This window comes from Trachemys scripta, chromosome 5, assembly GCF_013100865.1.
Source record: "Trachemys scripta elegans isolate TJP31775 chromosome 5, CAS_Tse_1.0, whole genome shotgun sequence".
Lineage (NCBI taxonomy): Eukaryota > Metazoa > Chordata > Testudines > Emydidae > Trachemys > Trachemys scripta.
The window spans coordinates 39,141,339-39,161,468 of NC_048302.1; the positions used below are offsets into that span (position 1 = coordinate 39,141,339).

Sequence of the window (20,130 nt, forward strand, 5' to 3'; positions counted from 1 at the left end):
ATAAAAACCTCAAACAAAAGGAACTAAGAATCTCTGTGTTGCTGGGACTCTGGGAAGCAAGGGGTTTCTAGGCATAAGCAAGAGATCCCCAGCTGCTTAGCCTAGGTTACCTCAAAGGACAAATCTTGCTGATTATAGAAGCCTCAATTACCTTTATAATCTAAGGCTGTAACTCAGTGTGTCTATATTTGCTTGCCTTAACCTAGTAAATAAGTGTCTAATATCCTTTTCTTATTTAATAAATCTTCATATAACTTATAGGATTGGCTACAAGCATTATCCTTGGTGTGAGACCTAAAGTACAACTGATCTGGGGTAAATGACTAGTCCTTTGGGACTAGGAGTAATCTGAATATTGCTGTGATTCTTGGTTTAAAGGGCCATCTATCACAGCGATGCACTCACCTGGGTGGCAAGACAGACCAGAGTACGAAGGGAACTGTCTAAGATGCTGTTAAAGCTGTTGAACTGCCTGAGGAGTTTGCACTTGGTGCAGTTGGGTTGGCGAAATTTAACTTAAGAACTCAAACTATTTGGGGTTTGTGCCCTGTTTGCTTAACAATTTGCCCTGAGGTCGGTGTTCATGCTCTTGTGCCACCATTAGGAGCATCACAATGTGAACAATGCTACAGCAGATCATTTTTACTGTGAAATTTAAACAGTGCCACATATTCAGTTCTTTATACAATACGCTTTATGATAAGAGAATAAGAAGTACACAAAGCAGCGTTCACTTGGAAATTTGACAAAATAACTATGAATATTTTTGGTCTAAGTCTGTTGTTGAATTTACCAGTACACATAAACAAAAAGACTCAAGCAAAGCTACAAATAACGGGGTGCGTTTCAGTTACAGAATCTGTAAAAGAACAGACTCTCATATCACTGACCAGACAGTTTCCCCCAGTTAATGTACAGTATATCAGAACAAACTAACATCACTAAGCTGCATTCTCCAATCACAATATAAATGTACAGAAACCTTTCAGAGAGATTTCCTGCCTGTTGGAAACATGAAAACCAAAACTAGGATCAGATAATCTCTTCAAACAGATGCTGAAATCCAATAGACTTCAAAGGAAGTTGGGCATGTATAGCCAAGGGCAGAAATTGTCCCCAGAGTTTGCCAGTAACATTCTTTACTACTGTGTTTGTCTCTGAGCCTGATTCTGATCTCTGTTACACAATTTACACAGTTGGAGCTCTGCTGAAATCACTATTTCATCTAATTCATACACTGATGAAAATAAGATCAGAGCCATCTGTCTTCAAATCTGGCTTCCATTTATGAGTAAGTCTGGAACTTTAAATTATCATTTTATCATTTTTGACAATTTTGTGCCCTTTAAATAATAAATAGCCTTTTAAGATAGCTAGGATCTCAAACCAGCACTGAAATTTCTTTTCGACTGTGAAAATGTGGAAGTATTCTGATGTGGAACAGATTGAGGGTCAGATTCTCATTTACATTTAAGTTCCCTTAAAAATACTGGCAGTGTAAAGGAGCCTCAAGATAGGTGTAAATTACAATGCCAGAGCAGTGGGAAGGGTCATCTCTCAGATTTGAATTCAGCAAATCACAGTTAGGGTGAAGTATGAGGTGGAGATCAAAGGGCACTGAAATCTCGACCTCTTGTTCAGGGATTCCAGCTGCATCTAAACTGAAACCAAAAAATAAGCAAGTTTTGGTTTTGGATCCAATTCTGAACCTATTCTGGTGTGGAATCATATCAGAGGATAAGAATCTACACACACTTCTTCTCCCTGGCCCAGAAATGCAAATAAGTTTAAATTCAAAGTTCTAGTTTTTACCCACTTCTAGTAGTTCACATTTGTACTGACTTCACATTTTCACTGTGTGCCACTTCAACCTTGTAGTTTGCTAACAACTCTGAGTGAGTACTGGGCTATCCCTGGACAGAATGCAATCCATTTAGGAAGTAAGGAAATGCTACACAGAAGAATAAAACTAGAAGATTCTACTTATGATTTTACTCAGAAGGGGCCTGATCCAACACCCACTGAAATGAATGGAAAGACTCCTATTGACTTCAGTGGGTTTTGGATCAGGCCCTGTACCCTATATAGGCCTTATAGCAGGGGTGGGCAAACTTTTTGGCCTGAGGGCCACATCAGGGAATAGAAATTGTATGGCGAGCCATGAATGCTCACAAAATTGGGGTTGGGGTGCAGGAGGTGGTGAGGGCTCTGGTTGAGGGTGCAGGCTCTGGGGTGGGGCTGGGGATGAGAGGTTTGGGGTCCAGGAGGGTGTTCTGGGCTGAGATTGAGGGGTTTGGAGAGCGGGAGGGGGATCAGGGCTGGGGCAGAGGGTTGGGGCATGGGGAGAGTCTCATGGATGCAGGCTCCGAGCGGCGCTTACCTCAAGCGTCTCTCGGAAGCAGTGGCATGTCCCTTCTCCGGCCCTTATGCAGGCACTGCCCCTGCAGCTCCCATTGGCGCACCAGAGGGGGCCATTGGAGCACATAGGAGCCAGAGCAGGGCCATGCCACAGCTTCCGGGAGCCGCGTGGTGTGGCCCTCGACCCTGCGCCCCGGCTGGAGCACCAGAGCAGGGCTGAACCATGTGGTGTGGCCCCTCTAATGCAGCGCCCTGGCTGGAGCGCCGGAGCAGGGCCAACCCACATGATGCAGACCCCTCGATCCAGTGGCCCAGCTGGAGCACCGGAGCGGGGCAAGCTCCAGACCCTGCTCCCCAGCGGGAGCTTGCGGGCTAGCTTAAAACAGCCCGCGGGCTGTAGTTTGCCCACCCCTGCCCTATAGTGATGGCATTGCTACAGTTAGTCAGCAATGTATCTAAATTGGGACCTTAAACAAACAACTATATTTTAGGGAACACATCCTCCAACTTCTACATTGCATTGATGACTTTACTACACTTCTTGACATTATGCATTTTTCAATTAAAGTGATGCAATTTACAGGCCAGTCCAGTGTAACATTTATATTTGTATTCAGCTAATTATCCTGTGATGACAGTATATCTGTTAGACACACACAGGTACATTGTTGATATCAAATTGACTTCCCTTAACAAAAGCCTTAGTATGCATACAGTGTGTAAGTCTTACTCCATACAGACAAATTCTGGCTGGCCTTTCACATACATAGCACAAGAGAAACGCATAATACACCTGATGCGTCTCAACCTTGCCTCCTCCCAGACTCTAATCTACAGTCCCTTTGTCCACTGAGCTGCAGAGGGCAGGTCTTGGTAGAAGTAGCATAGTTCATATGGAATCCAGACCTGCCCAGAGGCAGTATGTGCTCACCCCACTGACTATACCTTCAGGCAATTTGCAAAGTCAGCTGTGCACATTCCCATGGCCCACAAGAACACAGGCACAAAGTAAACAGAGTTGCTAACAGAAAAACAGTGTTAGTTTGCCCACATTTGGGAGTAAACCCCAGAGAGCCAGAATTTGGCATAAGAAAAATATTTTTTGTAATCATAATGGAACTTCTTTTTCAAAGTTTTATTCTTAACCCCTGTAAAATATATTACTGTTTTGAAAACATATTCTAGCATTATAATAAACCATAAAATATATTCTCTTTTCTCACTTCAATGTGCAAAGTAGAAAATAAAACAAAATGGTTTGTTGAAATATATCAAATATAGGAAGCAATTCTCTTCTGTTCATGATGCTAGTGTCCATTCTCTAATGCAGGGTGCACAGTGAGTTCAGAGGCAAACAAAGCAAGGTGCCTTTTTGTATTCTTTTTTGCAGCTGGCTGATCACAGAATTTGACTTCAATGTTGCCATCACTGAATGCTTCTCTCCTGGCCTCCTCTAAAGCAGTGGGCTCTCCTAGAGAAAGACTTGCCTTTTGCTGCATCATGGTAATCCCTGAGTTTCCAAGTCGCCTCGAAGGGGATGGGTTTTCCTTGACAATACAAAAGCAGATTGCAGAGAGGAAATTTTTCTTGAAGTTCTCGTTCATAAAGGCATATACCATAGGGTTACAAATGGAATTGAAAAACCCAATGATCTGAACAATAGCAAAGATCATCTTGATTGTGACGTCATCATACTCACTTTCAAAATTACCTGGGAAAAAGGAAATATAATTATATAGATACCCACATGCCATACCCACCCTTGCAGGTCAGAAGTTCTTGTTCAGCTTCAAGAAAAAGTTCTTAGATGTTTTTATCCATTTTAATAATGGGTTTTGACCAGAAAGCAAAACAAAACAAAACACAGTCATATAAAGATAGTCTGAAAATCGCAATTTATGAATTGCAAAATTAACAGACAGCTGAGTGACACAAAGCTACCAGTCAGTTACATACATTGTTTATTTAAAGCCCATTGTCTCCCATGTTCTATCTTCACTTCAGATTTGTAAACACTGTTTTTGTACCTCTACACTGTCCTCTGCCCTTTTCACACGGTGGAAAACTAGCTCTCTCCTCTGTGCTCACACACTTTGGGTCCAATCCAGGCCAGATATAAGCAGGTAATGCTCCAGCCATTTAAAATAAATAGCAATCAACATGAATATTTATAGAGCACTTTACATAGTAGCTGGGAGCGTGGCCTAATAGAGTGTACTGTATTGGGACTAACAAGAGCTGGGTCCTATTCCCAGCTCTGCCACTGGCCTGCTGGGTAAATCTCTGTACCTCAGTTTCCCCCTTTGTAAAACGGAGATAATGATACTGACTCCTTTGTAAAGTGCTTTGAGATCAACGGATGAAAAGCACTATAAAAGCAAGTTATCATTAGCTGAGTAAATATTTGCCCCATTTTCAGACAGGGGAAAGGAAGAAAGGGGAAGTGACAAGCCATGCAATGAGTCAGTAGCAGAGCTGGGATTACAACTCGAAACCAACTCACAGTCCTGTGCTTAACTCACCAAGCCTCATTTTTGTCCACCTATACCAGGAATTGAATTCATTTCAGAGTCTCATCTCTGGTCAGTGTAGAAGCAGGGTTTCGCCTTCAAGGAATGGGTGACCTGTGCTTTATATAAACATGCATATTCTCTTGCATGCACAAAGTCTCCTTAAGGAATGGATTACAGTCTGGCTGTAACTAACCACACTGGTCAAATCAGGATACAGCTTTAAAATACAGTATTCACTGATAATCACAGTCAGTCACATGCTGTATAAATACAGAAATTCAAGAAGTATATAAGTACAGTTCACACTGAATTGGATGTAATCAGACCAATGTCTGATGACAGTTACAGAGCACAGGAAACCAGCTTCCTCAGTGAAGTGAAAACACTGGCCCTACATAATTTTCTCTGTCTCTCTCTCTCCATTCATACACACTAGTACGAACATGCAAGTGTAAACTCCCCTATAAATTTTTTCTTATCTATTATCTTTCATCTGGCTCTCATCCCAATTTCTGAATATTCAATGTCATAAAATATTAAAAAGTGATTTTCCTCTTTCAATTCTTCCAAAAACGGAGTCCCCATACTACAAGTTTGCAATGAAAGGCAACTTTTTTTTTTTTTTGCTTTGTTTTGTTTAACAATAAAGCATTTTGATCAGAGAAGTGTCCAAGTGGCAGAGAGTGATTAGTGACATGGAGAGAAGTAGAAGTTTAAGAAAGGTACAGGCTAATAGTTCCAAAAAAAGTGTTTTTATATAATGAATGAATGGCTTTGGTTGTAGTGAATTGTGTGTTTTCAACTGATGAATCAATGTAGTGAGGAAGAGAAATGCATCAGCCCCTTTGCTCTGCGCTGATACTTAATTGCTAGTGTTTTAAACAAGATCCTTGGTGATTGAGGCACGTAAAAGCAAAGAAAGACTGCAGTAGTCACGATCCACAATTTGGTTTGAAATTTCTATAAGGCAACTGCAGTAGCAGCCAAAAATAACTTAAGGCAAAACCCACAGATAGTCTCTGATTTGCACTGAGGATGTCTTACCTGCAAGGCAGCTCTGTAGTATACTTTGGCATTGCATTATCTGCAAGGCCAGTTCTGACAGCTGCAAACCCTTCACGTTCAGGGTGAGAGGAGCCCCCACAGGGAGACAGAGTACCATGAGCAGTGCTTGAGTCCTATTGGAATATTCCGGGTCACTGTTATGGCACTGTTTGGGGGAGCTAGAAGGTGTAATGGCACTTCCAGTATTTCCAGTACTTGCATTCTGCCACTTCTTGAGCATAGCACTCACATGCTGACTATAAGTGCTTGTTCTTTGCTCCTCCTCTACGCCCGCCCATAGAAGGAGAGAGTGTGAGAAAGGCAAGCCTACAATGGGCCTCCTAGACCCTGGGCACAAGAACAGATCTGCTGGGTGCCAACTACCAGTCTTGTGAGAAATGAAATGAGGCTTGAAATGAAGCAAGAGTAGGAAGGAGACATTTTAAATTCAGATTTGGGAGCAGGTGTCAGTGTCTTCCTCATTTGAGACCAATTGTCTTAATTGCTGTCCCCAATCAGGGACTCTGATGGGGCAAAAAGGCCCCACATCCACAGAAAAGGGGTAAAGGAGAGTCTATGGGCCCAGCTAACCTCACCTCACTATACCTGCAGGCAATGCCAAGCCTGGAGGGGCAATAAAGGAGAGAGGCTGACTCAGTTCAGGGCTGAAAGAGCTAGTAAATGATGAGAATGAGAGTATAGATATCTGAGAGAGGAAAAGAAAATGCATTGAAAAAAACAGTGGGGTATTGAACAGGTGGGAGAGGAAGATGAAACAATTTTAAATGAAAACTTCAGTATGAGGGAACTTCCAAAATCTATAAAAAAGAGCAAAAGTACTGCTCCAGGCCGGATGGTATATGCTTTGAAATGCTTAAACACCTATCTGAAAGAAGTCTGAGGGTGATACTAAAATTGGGCAATAGCATATGAGGAAAAGGTGATCTGCCAGTTGAGTGGAAGCATGCAGTTACTGTTCCAGCAAGGAAATCAGGCAAGCTGAGATCTTGACCTGATGCATACAGGCCAACTTTTCTGGATATTGAAAGAGCTTATGGAATGTTCTGGAGAGGGTTTACTTATAAAGTGGCTGCCATGGGTATAAAGGGAAGGAAGTCTAGGTGGATAAGGGATTTCTTAAGTAAAAGAACTATGCAGGTGTGAGTAGGAAAAGCCTACTCCAATATATGTACACTAACAAATGGCACTCCACAGGGTGATCATGATGAATTAAGAGTTAAGTGCAGGAATGGGCATTGCTTTATTTGCTGACGATTTTGCCTCAGGGGTCACAAACAGATACCCGGAAAGAGCTGCTAAAAGAGTAAATGTACTAAGGACAGGCGCAGAACGGAGAAATGTGAGGCTTTAAAAATTCTCAATTGACAAAACTAAAGGAATGATATTCACGAAAAAGAAAAATTTTAAAGATTATAAATCATATCTATATGCATAGCAAATAAGTATAGTTAAAAGCTACAGATTTTTAGGGGTGATATTTGATAGCACGCTCACTTGGAAGAATCATATGGAAACTACTTCTCAAACCTCCTGGCGTGTGGAAAAGAGAGTACTGGTGATGTTATACAGAACTCCAGTAAGACCAATTGATCAGTACAGGTATCAGGCTTTTGGTTCAGCATCAAAAATGAATTGAGAAAGCTTGACTCAGTCCAAGCTCTGGGGTTACAAATTGCATGTGGTGCCTTCATCACAACACCGCTGTGTGTAATTCAGATAGCTGCAGGTGAACTGTCCATTGCTTTAAGAATAAAGCTTTTAGACTTAACCTTTTGAGCTAAAGTCATTGGAAACTGAAGATGAAAACACCAAACTAATATAGGATGAATGCTGGGAATTAAGTGGGCTATGTGTAGGGCAAAAACTCAAAAAGCCTCAAGTAAGCAAGGTTAAAGTGTGGACAAAAGATCTTGGTGAAAACAAAGACCTAAAAGATTAAAATGTATAGCTTTGGGAAAAATATATTATGACTGGAAAAGGAGCGTTAAATGTGCAAGCTCTGGCAAATGAAAACATTTGTGATAAATGGGAATGCTACTGTCCAATATATACTGATGGATCCAAAGATGTCAGAACAGGACAAATGGGAACAGCTTTCAGTGCACTCAGAATCAAATTTTGTAGCCGTTTTGACAGCTGAACTGGCAAGGATAATGCTGGCATTAAATTGGGTCATAGATGTGCATCCAGACGCTACGGTCATCCTGTCTGTTTCCTTATTTGGACTACAGGCAATCAGCAATGGCTCTTCAAAGAGCCGAAATGATATTCTGAATGAAATATTACTGTTAACAATAAATTTGATGTAGTTGGGTGTAATCATAGTAATAGAATGGATCCCAGTGCACACAGGGTAGTGGGCAATGACCTGGCAGACAAAATGGCAAAAAAATGCTGTTGAAAATGAGCAAATTGATTTAGAGAGCCCTTTAAATAAACTGGAGTTTAAAAATCTAATTAAAAATGAGTTGAGAAGAATGGCAAGAACGATGGGCAAAAGAAACAAAGGGGAATATGAAATATGCCCAAGAGAAAAAATGCTGATATACTCCAAGGCCCTGAGAGATAGAGTGAAGTGAAGATTTAGAATTGTAACTGGCCATTGTAGATTAATAGTAATTTGTTTCTAACAAACAAACAAATATGGATTATGTGGGATGTGCAAGGTCCAGGAAACAGATGATCATCTCCTCTGGGAGAACAAAGAGTACACCATTGAAAGGGGGTATTTTATATGGAGAAAAAAAAAGTTCAAAATTTTTCATGGAAATACCTAGTAAGAGCACTGAGAAAAAATGAGGCCTATTAAAAAGAAATACTGAAATTCTTTCAGAATGCTAGGAATTAAAAATGAAAGACTTTAATTTTTAATTACCTATCGTGTCCAGCGCTTGGGGATCACAGACTCAGCAAGTAAGTCTGCTTCACCATAAAACACAAGAAGAAGATGACAAACTTGATAAATAGATTAAGAACCACTGTTATATCATGAGGGAATGTTTATTATTCCAGATTTAAAAGCACGTATTCACCTTAGCTGCAATGGGCACTAGAGCAGCAGCACTAGAGTTTGATACAACACCAGTGATTCCATTACTAAAAAGAAAAAGACACACTCAAAAGTAAATGCCTTAATTTAAGAAGTGTGGCAGATACTCACTGTATTCTATCATCATGTGAATTACATGGAAAGGGGCCCAGCAGACTGCAAATAAAACCACCACCATCACCATCATAACGATTGCTCGCTTCTTCTTCCTGAAATTACACTAAGGTAGCTTTTACAGAATAACTTTGAATAAACTGTTGATTAGCACAAATGCCTCAGGGTCAGCTTCTAAAGGTATTTAGGTGCCCAAAGATGCAGATAGGCACTTAATGGGATTTTCAGAAATGCCCACTTGCTTAACCCTCCTTGAAATCACTGAACCATATCAAATAAATAATAAATAACAAGAGCAATGTCATATTTTCCTAACTCAGGATCCAATTTGAAATGCAAAATCTACTTACCTTCATGCAACTGCACTAATAAACTCTGTCATTTACTTATTCAGCTCTAAATATTTGGACAGGCAAGTATTTGTAGATGCATTGAAATGCAGTTTTTTCCCCAAGCAGATACTTATGAGCACACAGACTTTGAGGTATTTTCAAAAGTGACTAGTCATTGAGTGTCTCAATTTCTGGGTGCCCAATTTGCAACACCTTAAATGGGCCTGACTTTCAAAAGGTGGATGTTCAGCACTTTCTGAAAAATCAGGCCTCTTCTGGGAGCCAGGGAAGCAGAGCAGGCTGGGGCCGGGTCACTCCATTTCCCACAGGGAGTGGCCAGCCCTCCCACCCACAGCGGAGGCTTGGGGGGCTGCGTAGGACACCAAAATAGCTAGGGACGGCCCTGCTTGATGTAAGTGAAAAACCTGCTTAGACAAAGATTGTAACGTGCTAAAACTGAGTTTCGATCACTAGAAAGAGTGTTGTGTTTTATTTGTAACTATACCTATCATCAGGGCCGGCTGCAGGCACCAGCCGAGCTCGTGCTTGGGGCGGCAGATTCTACGGGGCGGCATTCCACCCAATCCTAGGGCGGCACGGCCGCTTATTTTTTTTCCCCTTGCTCCCTCTCCCACCCCACCCCGCTAGCCGGGGCACATCTGCAGTGCAGGGAGTCCCCCTGCACCCTGGCTCCGGCTGCCCCTCAGTTTTTTTTTTTCCTGCTTTGTCGCTCCTGCCACGCCGCAGGTTTTTATTTTTTTGCTTGGGGCGGCAAAAAAGCCAGAGCTGGCCCTGCCTATCATTTAAATATCTATTCTTTATTAATAAACTAATTTGTTTTCTTACAAAACCATCTCAGTACTGTGTATTAACAGTGGAAGGCAAGTCCTCAGCAAACCTAACATGCTGGTGCATGCACGGTCTCTTTGGTGGTAGTGATGTCTCTGTGGACCTCAGGAAATGGGTTTGGAAAGCAAGATATGGACTGGCAGAGTCCAGAAGAGTTCGCTGGCAAGACAGACAAGCTATTGTGTCGGGGAACTGAGGCAGAGCAGTACCACAGTGGCTCACAGTTGTGTGTGTCCTGAGCCAGAAGTCACAGGTAGCGTACTCTGGCCAGGATTTTCACACAATGTGCTGGTTGACTAAGGTTCACACTTCAAGCACTGGTAACAGATTTGTAAGTGATTCAGAGAAGGTATTATTAGGGAGATTGGCATACTGTATGGAAAAAGGGTAGAACTCCTAGTTTGGGGAAGTTTTAAAACCACTGTGCCTTTAGCTAAAGTGTACGTAGAGTGCGAAGGTCTGGAAGGCATTTTAAAATTTGGTGTATTGGATTGCATTCCAGCAGAAATTCTCATGGGAAGTAACATACTAACTATGTCTAAAGCCATTAATATAGTAACCTGCACTAAAAGTGAATGTCGCTCTGTAGCCCCAGAAAGGAATTGTAAAGACGAGAAACAGCTCAGGGGAAAGGGACATCCTTGGCCCTGACTTATCAGACAGACACAGAGAGTCTCCAAGGACAAGTGGGGCAAAGCCACTCCCAGTGCCAGTGGAGGAGGCTCTGATCAGAGCTGACAGCCAGCAGGAATTTGCACCACAGTAAAGAGAAGACCCATCCTTAGATAGCGTGAGGGGTCCCCAGTTAGGGGAAACAGGGAAAGGTTTTTTGAAGAGGAGGGAAGGATGTATAGAGAAAGTCCTATGGGGAAAATCAAAAATCCTGTAAAGGTTTACAAGCAGCTGGCTGTGCCTGTTAAGCATTGTAGGGAGCTAATGACATTACCCCACAACTGTCCTTTTGCAGGTCACTTGGGGACTTATGAAAGGTTGAAAAGGAACTTTTATTGGCCAGATATGAGCTGGGAGACTATTGCAGGTCTTGTGACTTATGTCCAAAGTGCAAAGACCTGCAGGGTCTCACAAAGCTCCCAGACAGCCCTTACCTGTGATCAAGGAGGCATTTCTTAGGGTGGCAAAGGATATTGTGGGCCCTATGCTCCAGCCAACCCAGAGGAAAAAGAAATATATTTTGGTGGTAGAAGGGCTCCTGGTCACAGATACCCCAAACATGAGTCACTGTTGAAAATCTTAGCCCAAAGGTTCTGTTTAGGGCTGAAGTTAAGGTGCCCAGATAACACAGTGATATATTAAAAACGTGGATGGATCATTCTGTGTAGCTGTTTCAAACATATATGTAAAGATGTGATATTTAATAATTTAACAGCTTTTACTTAACACTTTTAATGCAAAAGATAAGTATTTAAGTCATGGTAGGGAGTCTAGATAATATTGTATTTTAAAAATCAATTTTGTTGTTATAGCTGTTCAAGCAAGTCTAATTCTGATACCTAGAGATGGAGAAACTACTCAAAAATCCATGATATATCAAAAAGCAAGGATCTTTTCCTGGGACCTGGAATATTGACTGTATCTGTAATGTCTCGTTACTCTGTCAATGTCCAACATAGATAAGGAGCTGGATGGAACCTCACTACCTGATAATTTTTGTTGCTAGAGGATAGTGTTTGGAGGAATGGGATCTGCACCATCTGTTAGGAGTACATGCCCTGCTTTCACCAAAATACTTTGCAGGCTCAGAGTATGTCTGGATTTATCATTACTCATGAACTCCTATATAACATTATTACCACCAGGTGTTATGAACTCAATATAAACTTCTGCCACTTGAGCTAAAGTAGCAACTCTCTTGGCGGACAGAAGTAGTAGAACCTTATCCTCTATGTGGAGGAGTCACTAGCTGGGGACTGGCACACACTTTACAAGCATGTTACATTACTATTTTATTCAGTTTTGCAACTTCATCCTCATCCTCATTTTGATTGATGTTAGCCACTTGACTGAGCAATCTTTTCTCTTTAAGCTGCTACTTATTATTCTCCTTGGATTCAATATTTAATATGGTACTCTCCTGTTTTCTGTGCACGTATTGCTAGAAGTTGCCATCACACCAGGAAAAAACTTGCCAAATTAAAGAAAAACTGCAGTGTAATATATAAAGTAGGGTAATTGCTACACTAAATTACAATTAAGCATAAGGAACTATACCATTTTGTTGTCTGCTTGTTAATTATTCATTTTTTTAATTGCATTTCAAACACAAAGTTCCCATCTGGATGGTCTCATGAGGCAGAAAAAGACTGAGGGCATTTATATCTCTTTAGAAACTACCCAATTAGAGTGTATTAAATTAGTTTTCAGGTGAGTTCCAATTCTTTTTTATTTTAATATACTACTTTCATTTTTAAAAGGCTGATAGAACAATGGTTATAGACACACATATAATGAACTCACCTTAGAAAACTTTTGATATTATTGATCTTATTCCAGGTGGATTCTAAAAGGAACTGTATTTGATCACTCCCAATCTGCCTCAGGAATGTAACAAACTGCTTCTTCCTCCCAACTCATGACCTGCATTTTTAAAAGTGTTAATTTTAGGCGCACAATGTGACACACCTGAAAAGGGTCCAATTTTCAGAGTGTGGGTGCTTAGCACTATTTGAACATCAGGCCCTTATAAGGTGTCTCAAGTTGGACACCAAATATTAAGTCATAAGTAGGGCCCTACCAAATTCACAGCCATGAAAAAAGCGTCACGGACTGTGAAATCTGGTCTTTCCCCATGGAATCTGGTCTATTGTGTGCTTTTACCCTATACTATACAGATTTCAAGGGGGACACCAGCATTTCTTAAATTGGGAGTCCTGACCCAAAAGGGAGTTGCAAGGTTATTTTAGAGGAGTCACGGTATTGCCACCCTTACTTCTGTGCTGCCCAGCTCTAAAGGCAGCACCCTGCCAGAAGCAGCACAGAAGGGTGGCAATACCATACCATGCCACCTTACTTCTGTGCTCCTGGTGGTGGAGGCTCTGCCTTCAGAGCTGGGCTCCCAGCCAGCAGCCACTGATCTCCAATTACCCAGCTCTGAAGCCAATGCAGCTGCCAGCAGCAGCACAGAAGTAAGGATAGCAGTACCGCAACCCCTCCTACAATAACTTTGTTACCCCCCACAACTCTCTTTTGGGTGAGGACCCCTACAAGTGCAACACCATGAAATTTCAGATATAATTACTGAAATCATGAAATTTACAATTTTTAAAATCCTATGACTGTGAAATTGACCAAAATGGACTATGAATTTGGTAGGGCCCTAGTCATTAGTCACTTTTGAAAATCTTGTCCATAACTTTTCTTGTTGCCAGTCCCCAGATATGCTTTTCAAGACTGAGAGTTCTAACTATATGGTTTTACTTTACAAACCTTGATATCTTAGACATTTCATTCCCATGAATGGTTTGAAGAACTGAAGCATCTCCCACTCGTTTCTTAATCCAGAGTTCATAACCAATCTTACTGTACAACAGAAGCATCAGCATCAGTGGAAGAAGGAATAGTATGACAAGAATGAAGGTGGTATATATCTTTTGGTGAACAGCACTGGTCCACTCTTCCAAGCAGCAAACAAACTCTTTTTCATACAGAAAGTCATATTTAATCTAAAACAAATGAAATAGAAATGAGTCACTTTAATAATGACCCTAATTATGAAGAGTGTCATATGTTCTAAAGCCCCTTGCTTTATAACAGGAATTCAGTGGAGACACCTTTCTAGTGAGACTATTCTTCTAATGCATTTTCCATGTAAAGGGCTGTGTTCACCGTAGCTTATGCAAGGTAAAAACTGTACTTCCTCTCTGCAGCAGAGGGATTGCCCTCCAAGAAGAGCAAGAGGTGTTTTAACTGACACACTCCTTCAGGGTTTATGCTGGGGAGGGAAGTGTCAGTTTCTCCTGGAGGCAGCTGCTGAGATGTGCTGAAACAATGTACTGTTTGGGCTGATTACTTTTAAGGTTATGCTGGCCATCTTGGCCAATACAACAGGAATTGAACTGGGGTCCCCCAGAGCCAAATATAAGTCTGTACAGCTTGAGCTAAACAGATAAGGTGCTTTCTAGCTACGGCTGTAGTGGGCGCAGGTTTTCTGAGGATCAGGTACACTGGCTTTCTGTGTACCACTGGTCAAAGTCAGGTTGATTTGCATTACCACAAAGGAACCATAAGCCTGCCCCAAGTGTCTTATTTTAATTGTCCTCTACAACTGGGGTTGTGGCAAGGACTATTTTTCTATAGCACCTATCACACTTTTAAAGTGTCTAAAGTAACATTAATAAGTAGTAGTAATATTAATAATTAATACAAATCAATAAGTTAATGACAAATATAAAACACAGAACTAAATAGTGGATGAAAGAGAAACAGTGCATCTGATTTATTTAACCTTCCAAGAGACTTTTGATAAATAACCTCATTTGAGGTAATTTATCAAAAGCTTCTTGGAAGGCTAAAAAAAGCCAAACGTATCTAAAAACATTGTTTAACCCTGGCATTTTTTTAATGTATATAATTTAAATGCCAATTTGGTTGGCACATCCATTTTCATGTGAACAAAAGGTACAACTGCATATTTAACTCTGTGATCTGGGCCCTGATCCTGCAACTAAATCCACATAAGCAGCCTGCTTTCCCCCCTGTGCGTGCACAGAATCCTACTGAAGTCAGCCTGACCCTGCACTGGTGCAGGGCTTCTGCCCAGGTGGATCAGACTGCAGGGTCAGGGCTTTGGTTTGCATGCACAAATGCAGGTATCTGTACACCGCTTTTGCAGTTGTAGCTATGGAGGCTGACTGAAAACTTTTCAAACTTAAGTGAGTTTTCAGAACAAATTTGTCTCATCAGCCAACAAACAAAGATTTCCCAAAAAACAACTGTCTATACACACACACAGCTTATAACCAAGCGTACATAGCTCATGTCTGTATAGACTACTGTGCCCCTTTCTCAAACTCCAATATGCCAAGTTACACTTTTTAAAGGATTTTTTAAAAACCCAGACTCCCAAATAGCTGCTTCTAACAGTTAATGAAGGTTTTGAATGGAGTAACCATTGCTTAAAATGTAATAGCTATGGAGAAATGTTTATAGGAACATGCCATGTCACGTAAAGATAATCATTTTCAAAGTCCCAAGCTATTGTGTGTCATTGCAGATACAAAGCAATAGGAAGGTTCAGTGCAAGGCACAGATGCAACTATTCATCTTCAAGACAGGGAGAGAGGCACAACTACAAGTAGGCAATATAGTATGGAAAGCCAGCACAAGGTTACAGGGAGGCAATCCAAATGCCCCAGGTATCAAATTCTGCCCACATCCTGAAGTAAAGGCTTTCCAAAACTGCCCACAATCCTTTGCCAGTGACAATATTAAAAGTGTCTCTCCATTTTCTCTTTTTCAATGAGGGCCCAGAAAGTCAGATTACAAAATCAATTACTCTACGTAAGAAACACTGACAACTTTTACAGTAGCATGTGACCAGATTCTGCTTTATCCCCGCTCATAAATACTTGGAGTTTATTCAGCCTTGTTGCTATCCCCTGCAATGAGCTAAGTCTGAAACAAGGGCTCTCTCTGAAAGAGTGATTACATGATATATCATACCATACCTCCAGTCGCTGTACATGCCACATAGGTGACCCAACAATAACTGCCAGCAACCAGACTATTCCTGTAAACAAACAAACGTCTTCTTAATGCTCAGCAGAACAGGGAACTTAACATGAATTCATTTTACTTTAATAGCTCCACTTAGCAAAACAAAGTGATGTGGAACTTCGTGCAATAAACTGAACTCGAAATTTAAGGTGAAATTTTACAGTCAACATTTGTGGACAATTGACTTATTGTAAATATGAACAATAGCAACACTTTTCTCTTCATCAAGGCCCTTCATCAAGCGTTTCCTTCTTAAGGGTATGTCTACACTACGAAATTAGGTCGAATTTATAGAAGCCGGTTTTACAGAAATCAGTTGTATACAGCCGATTGTGTGTGTCCCCACATAAAATGCTCTAAGTGCATTAAGTCAGCAGACCGCGTCCACAGTACCGAGGCTAGCGTCGACTTCCGGAGCGTAGCTATCCCACAGTTCCCGCAGTCTCCGCCGCCCATTGGAATTCTTGGTTGAGATCCCAATGCCTGAATGATGCAAAACAGTGTCGTGGGGGGTTCTGGGTACATGTCGTCAGGCACCTCCCCCTCCGTCAGAGCAACGGCAGACAATCGATTCGCGCCTTTTTACCTGGGTTACCTGTGCAGACAACATACCATGCCAAGCATGGAGCCCGCTCAGCTCAGCTCACCGTCACCATATGTCCTCTGGGTGCCGGCAGACGTGGTACTGCATTGCTACACAGCAGCAGCTAATTGCCTTTTGGCAGTAGACGGTGTATTATGACTGGTATCTGTCGTCGTCGTACTGCAGTGGCTGAAACTCTGTATGTCTCCCAGTCGCTGCCTTCCCAATGACGATGATGGCTATCAGTCGTAGTATGCTATTTTCTGGCACGCGCCCAGTATTTTCTGCCAAGCACCCAGAAGATGCCTAGGGCTGTCAGTCATGCTGCACCATCGTCTGCCAGCTTAAGATGTAAAAAATAGATTTGTTCTGTATTCATTTGCTTCCCCCTCCCTCCGTGAAATCAACGGCCTGCTAAACCCAGGGTTTTGAGTTCAATCTTTGGGGGAGCCATTCTGTGTGACAGTTGTTTGTGTTTCTCCCTGATGCACAGCCACCTTTGTTGATTTTAATTCCCTGTACCTGTACACCATGTCGTCACTCGCCCCTCCCTCCCTCTGTCAGATACTAGTTTCATGCCTTTTTTTCAGACCAGACACCATAGCACTGGGATCGTGGAGCCCGCTCAGATCACTGCAGCAATTATGAGCACTATGAACATGACGCACATTGTCCTGGAGTATATGCAGAGCCAGGACATGCCAAAGCAAAACCAGGACCAGCCGAGGAGGCGATTGCAGTGCGGCGACGAGAGTGATGAGGAAATTGACATGGACATAGACCTCTCACAAGGCACAGGCCCCAGCAATGTGCAAATCATGGTGTTACTGGGGCAGGTTCATGCTGCGGAATGCCGATTCTGGGCCCAGGAAACAAGCACAGACTGGTGGGACCGCATCGTGTTGCAGGTGTGGGACGATTCCCAGTGGCTGCGAAACTTTCGCATGCGTAAGGGCACTTTCATGGAACTTTGTGACTTGCTTTCCCCTGCCCTGAAGCACCAGAATACCAGGATGAGAGCAGCCCTCACAGTTGAGAAGCGAGTGGTGATAGCCCTGTGGAAGCTTGCAACGCCAGACAGCTACCGGTCAGTCGGGAATCAATTTGGAGTGGGCAAATCTACTGTGGGGGCTGCTGTGATCCAAGTTGCCAGGGCAATCAAAGACCTGCTGATATCAAGGGTAGTGACTCTGGGAAATGTGCAGGCCATAGTGGATGGCTTTGCTGCAATGGGATTCCCAAACTGTGGTGGGGCAATAGACAGAACCCATATCCCTATCTTGTCACCGGAGCACCAAGCCACTAAGTACATAAACTGGAAGGGGTACTTTTCAGTGCTGCTGCAAGCCCTGATGGATCACAAGGGACGTTTCACCAACATCAACGTGGGATGGCCGGGAAAGGTACATGATGCTCGCATCTTCAGGCACTCTGGTCTGTTTCGAAAGCTGGAGAAAGGGACTTTCTTCCCGGACCAGAAAATAACTGTTGGGGATGTTGAAATGCCTATCATGATCCTTGGGGACCCAGCCTACCCCTTAATGCCATGGCTCATGAAGCCATACACAGGCAGCCTGGACAGTAGTCAGGACCTGTTCAACTACAGGCTGAGCAAGTGCCGAATGGTGGTGGAATGTGCATTTGGACATTTAAAAGCGCGCGGGCGCAGCTTACTGACTCACTCAGACCTCAGCGAAAAGAATATCCCCATTGTTATTGCTGCTTGCTGTGCGCTCCACAATATCTGTGAGAGTAAGGGGGAGACATTTATGGCGGGGTCGGAGGTTGAGGCAAATCGCCTGGCCACTGATTATGTGCAGCCAGACACCAGGGCGGTTAGAAGAGCACAGCAGGGTGTGGTGCGCATCAGAGAAGCTTTGAAAACGAGTTTTGTGACTGGCCAGGCTACGGTGTGAAACTTCTGTTTGTTTCTCCTTGATGAACCCTCCGCCCCCCCCGCCCGGTTCACTCTACTTCCCTGTAAACCAACCACCCCCGCTCTCCTCCCGCCCCTCGAGCACCGCTTGCAGAGGCAATAAAGTCATTGTTACTTCACATTCATGCATTCTTTATTAATTCATCAGACAACCAGGGGGATAATTGCCAAGATAGCCCGGGATGGGTGGGGGAGGAGGGAAGGAAAAGGACACACCGCCGTTTAAAACTTTAACTCTTATTGAAGGCCAGCCTTCTGATGCTCGGGCAATCATCTGGAGTGGAGTGACTGGGTGGCCGGAGGCCCCCCCACCATGTTCTTGGGCGTCTGGGTGAGGAGGCTATGGAACTTGGGGAGGAGGGCTGTTGGTTACACAGGGGCTGTAGCAGCGGTCTCTGCTCCTGCTGCCTTTCCTGCAGCTCAACCATACACTGGAGCATATCAGTTTGATGCTCCAGCAGCCGGAGCATTGACTCTTGCCTTCTGTCTGCAAGCTGACGCCACCTATCATCTTCAGCCCGTCACTTGCTCTGTTCATCCCGCGATTCAGCCCGCCACCTCTCCTCTCGTTCATATTGTGCTGTTCTGTAGTCTGACATTGACTGCCTCCACGCATTCTGCTGTGCTCTGTCAGCGTGGGAAGACATCTGGAGCTCCAAGAACATATCATCCCGAGTCCACCGTTTTCTCCTTCTAATCTTCACTAGCCTCTGTGAAGGAGAAACATTTGCAGCTGGTGGAGGAGGAGGGAGAGGTGGTTAGAAAAGACACATTTTAGAGAACAATGGGTACACTCTTTCACGTTAAATTTTGCTGTTCACATTACACAGCACATGTGCTTTCGTTACAAGGTCACATTTTTCCTCTTATATTGAGGGCCTGCCGGTTTGGTGTGAGAGATCACTCACGCAGGGCCAAGCAACAGATTTCGGCTTGCAGGCAGCCATGGTAAGCCACAGTCTTTTGGCTTTTTTAACCTTCTTAACAGGTGGGAATGGTTTCAAACAGTAGCGCCCTCATTTCCCATACCAAGCACCTGTTGGGTTGGCCATTTAAAATGGGTTTGCAATGTAAAAGGAGGGGCTGCGTTTTCCGGGATAACATGCAGCACAAACCGAACTAACCCCCCTCCCCCTTCCACACCCAATTCTCGGGGATGATCACTTCACCCCTCCCCCCCACACCGCGTGGCTAACAGTGGGGAACATTTCTGTTCAGCAGAGCAGGAACGGGCACCTCTGAATGTCCCCTTAATAAAATCGCCCCATTTCAACCAGGCGACAGTGAATGATATCACTCTCCTGAGGATAACAAAGAGCGATAAGGAATGGATGTTGTCTGCATGCCAGCAAACACCGGGACCATACGCTGCCGTGCTTTGTTATGCAATGATTCCAGACTACGTGCTATTGGCCTGGCGTGGTAAAGTGTCCTACCATGGCGAACGGGATAAGGCAGCCCTCCCCAGAAACCTTTTGCAAAGGCTTTGGGAGTACATGAAGGAGAGCTTTCTGGAGATGTCCCTGGAGGATTTCCGCTCCATCCCCATACACGTTAACAGACTTTTCCAGTAGCTGTACTGGCCGCGATTGCCAGGG

The 20,130-nt window shown here is 43.2% G+C and overlaps 1 protein-coding gene across 1 annotated transcript in view; it reads right to left on the reverse strand.

The window, feature by feature from the left end:
- Positions 1–2,540: 2,540 nt before the first annotated feature.
- QRFPR (pyroglutamylated RFamide peptide receptor) overlaps positions 2,541–20,130 on the reverse strand; it is a 58,968-nt gene continuing 41,378 nt past the window's right edge. Inside the window, exons 3-6 of the mRNA XM_034772928.1 lie at positions 15,965–16,026; positions 13,725–13,960; positions 9,097–9,194; positions 2,541–4,069 (exon numbers count right to left, since the gene is read on the reverse strand). Coding sequence (XP_034628819.1) covers positions 3,666–4,069; positions 9,097–9,194; positions 13,725–13,960; positions 15,965–16,026 — 800 coding nt within the window. The 3' untranslated portion in view covers positions 2,541–3,665. The remainder of the gene's footprint in view (positions 4,070–9,096; positions 9,195–13,724; positions 13,961–15,964; positions 16,027–20,130) is intronic.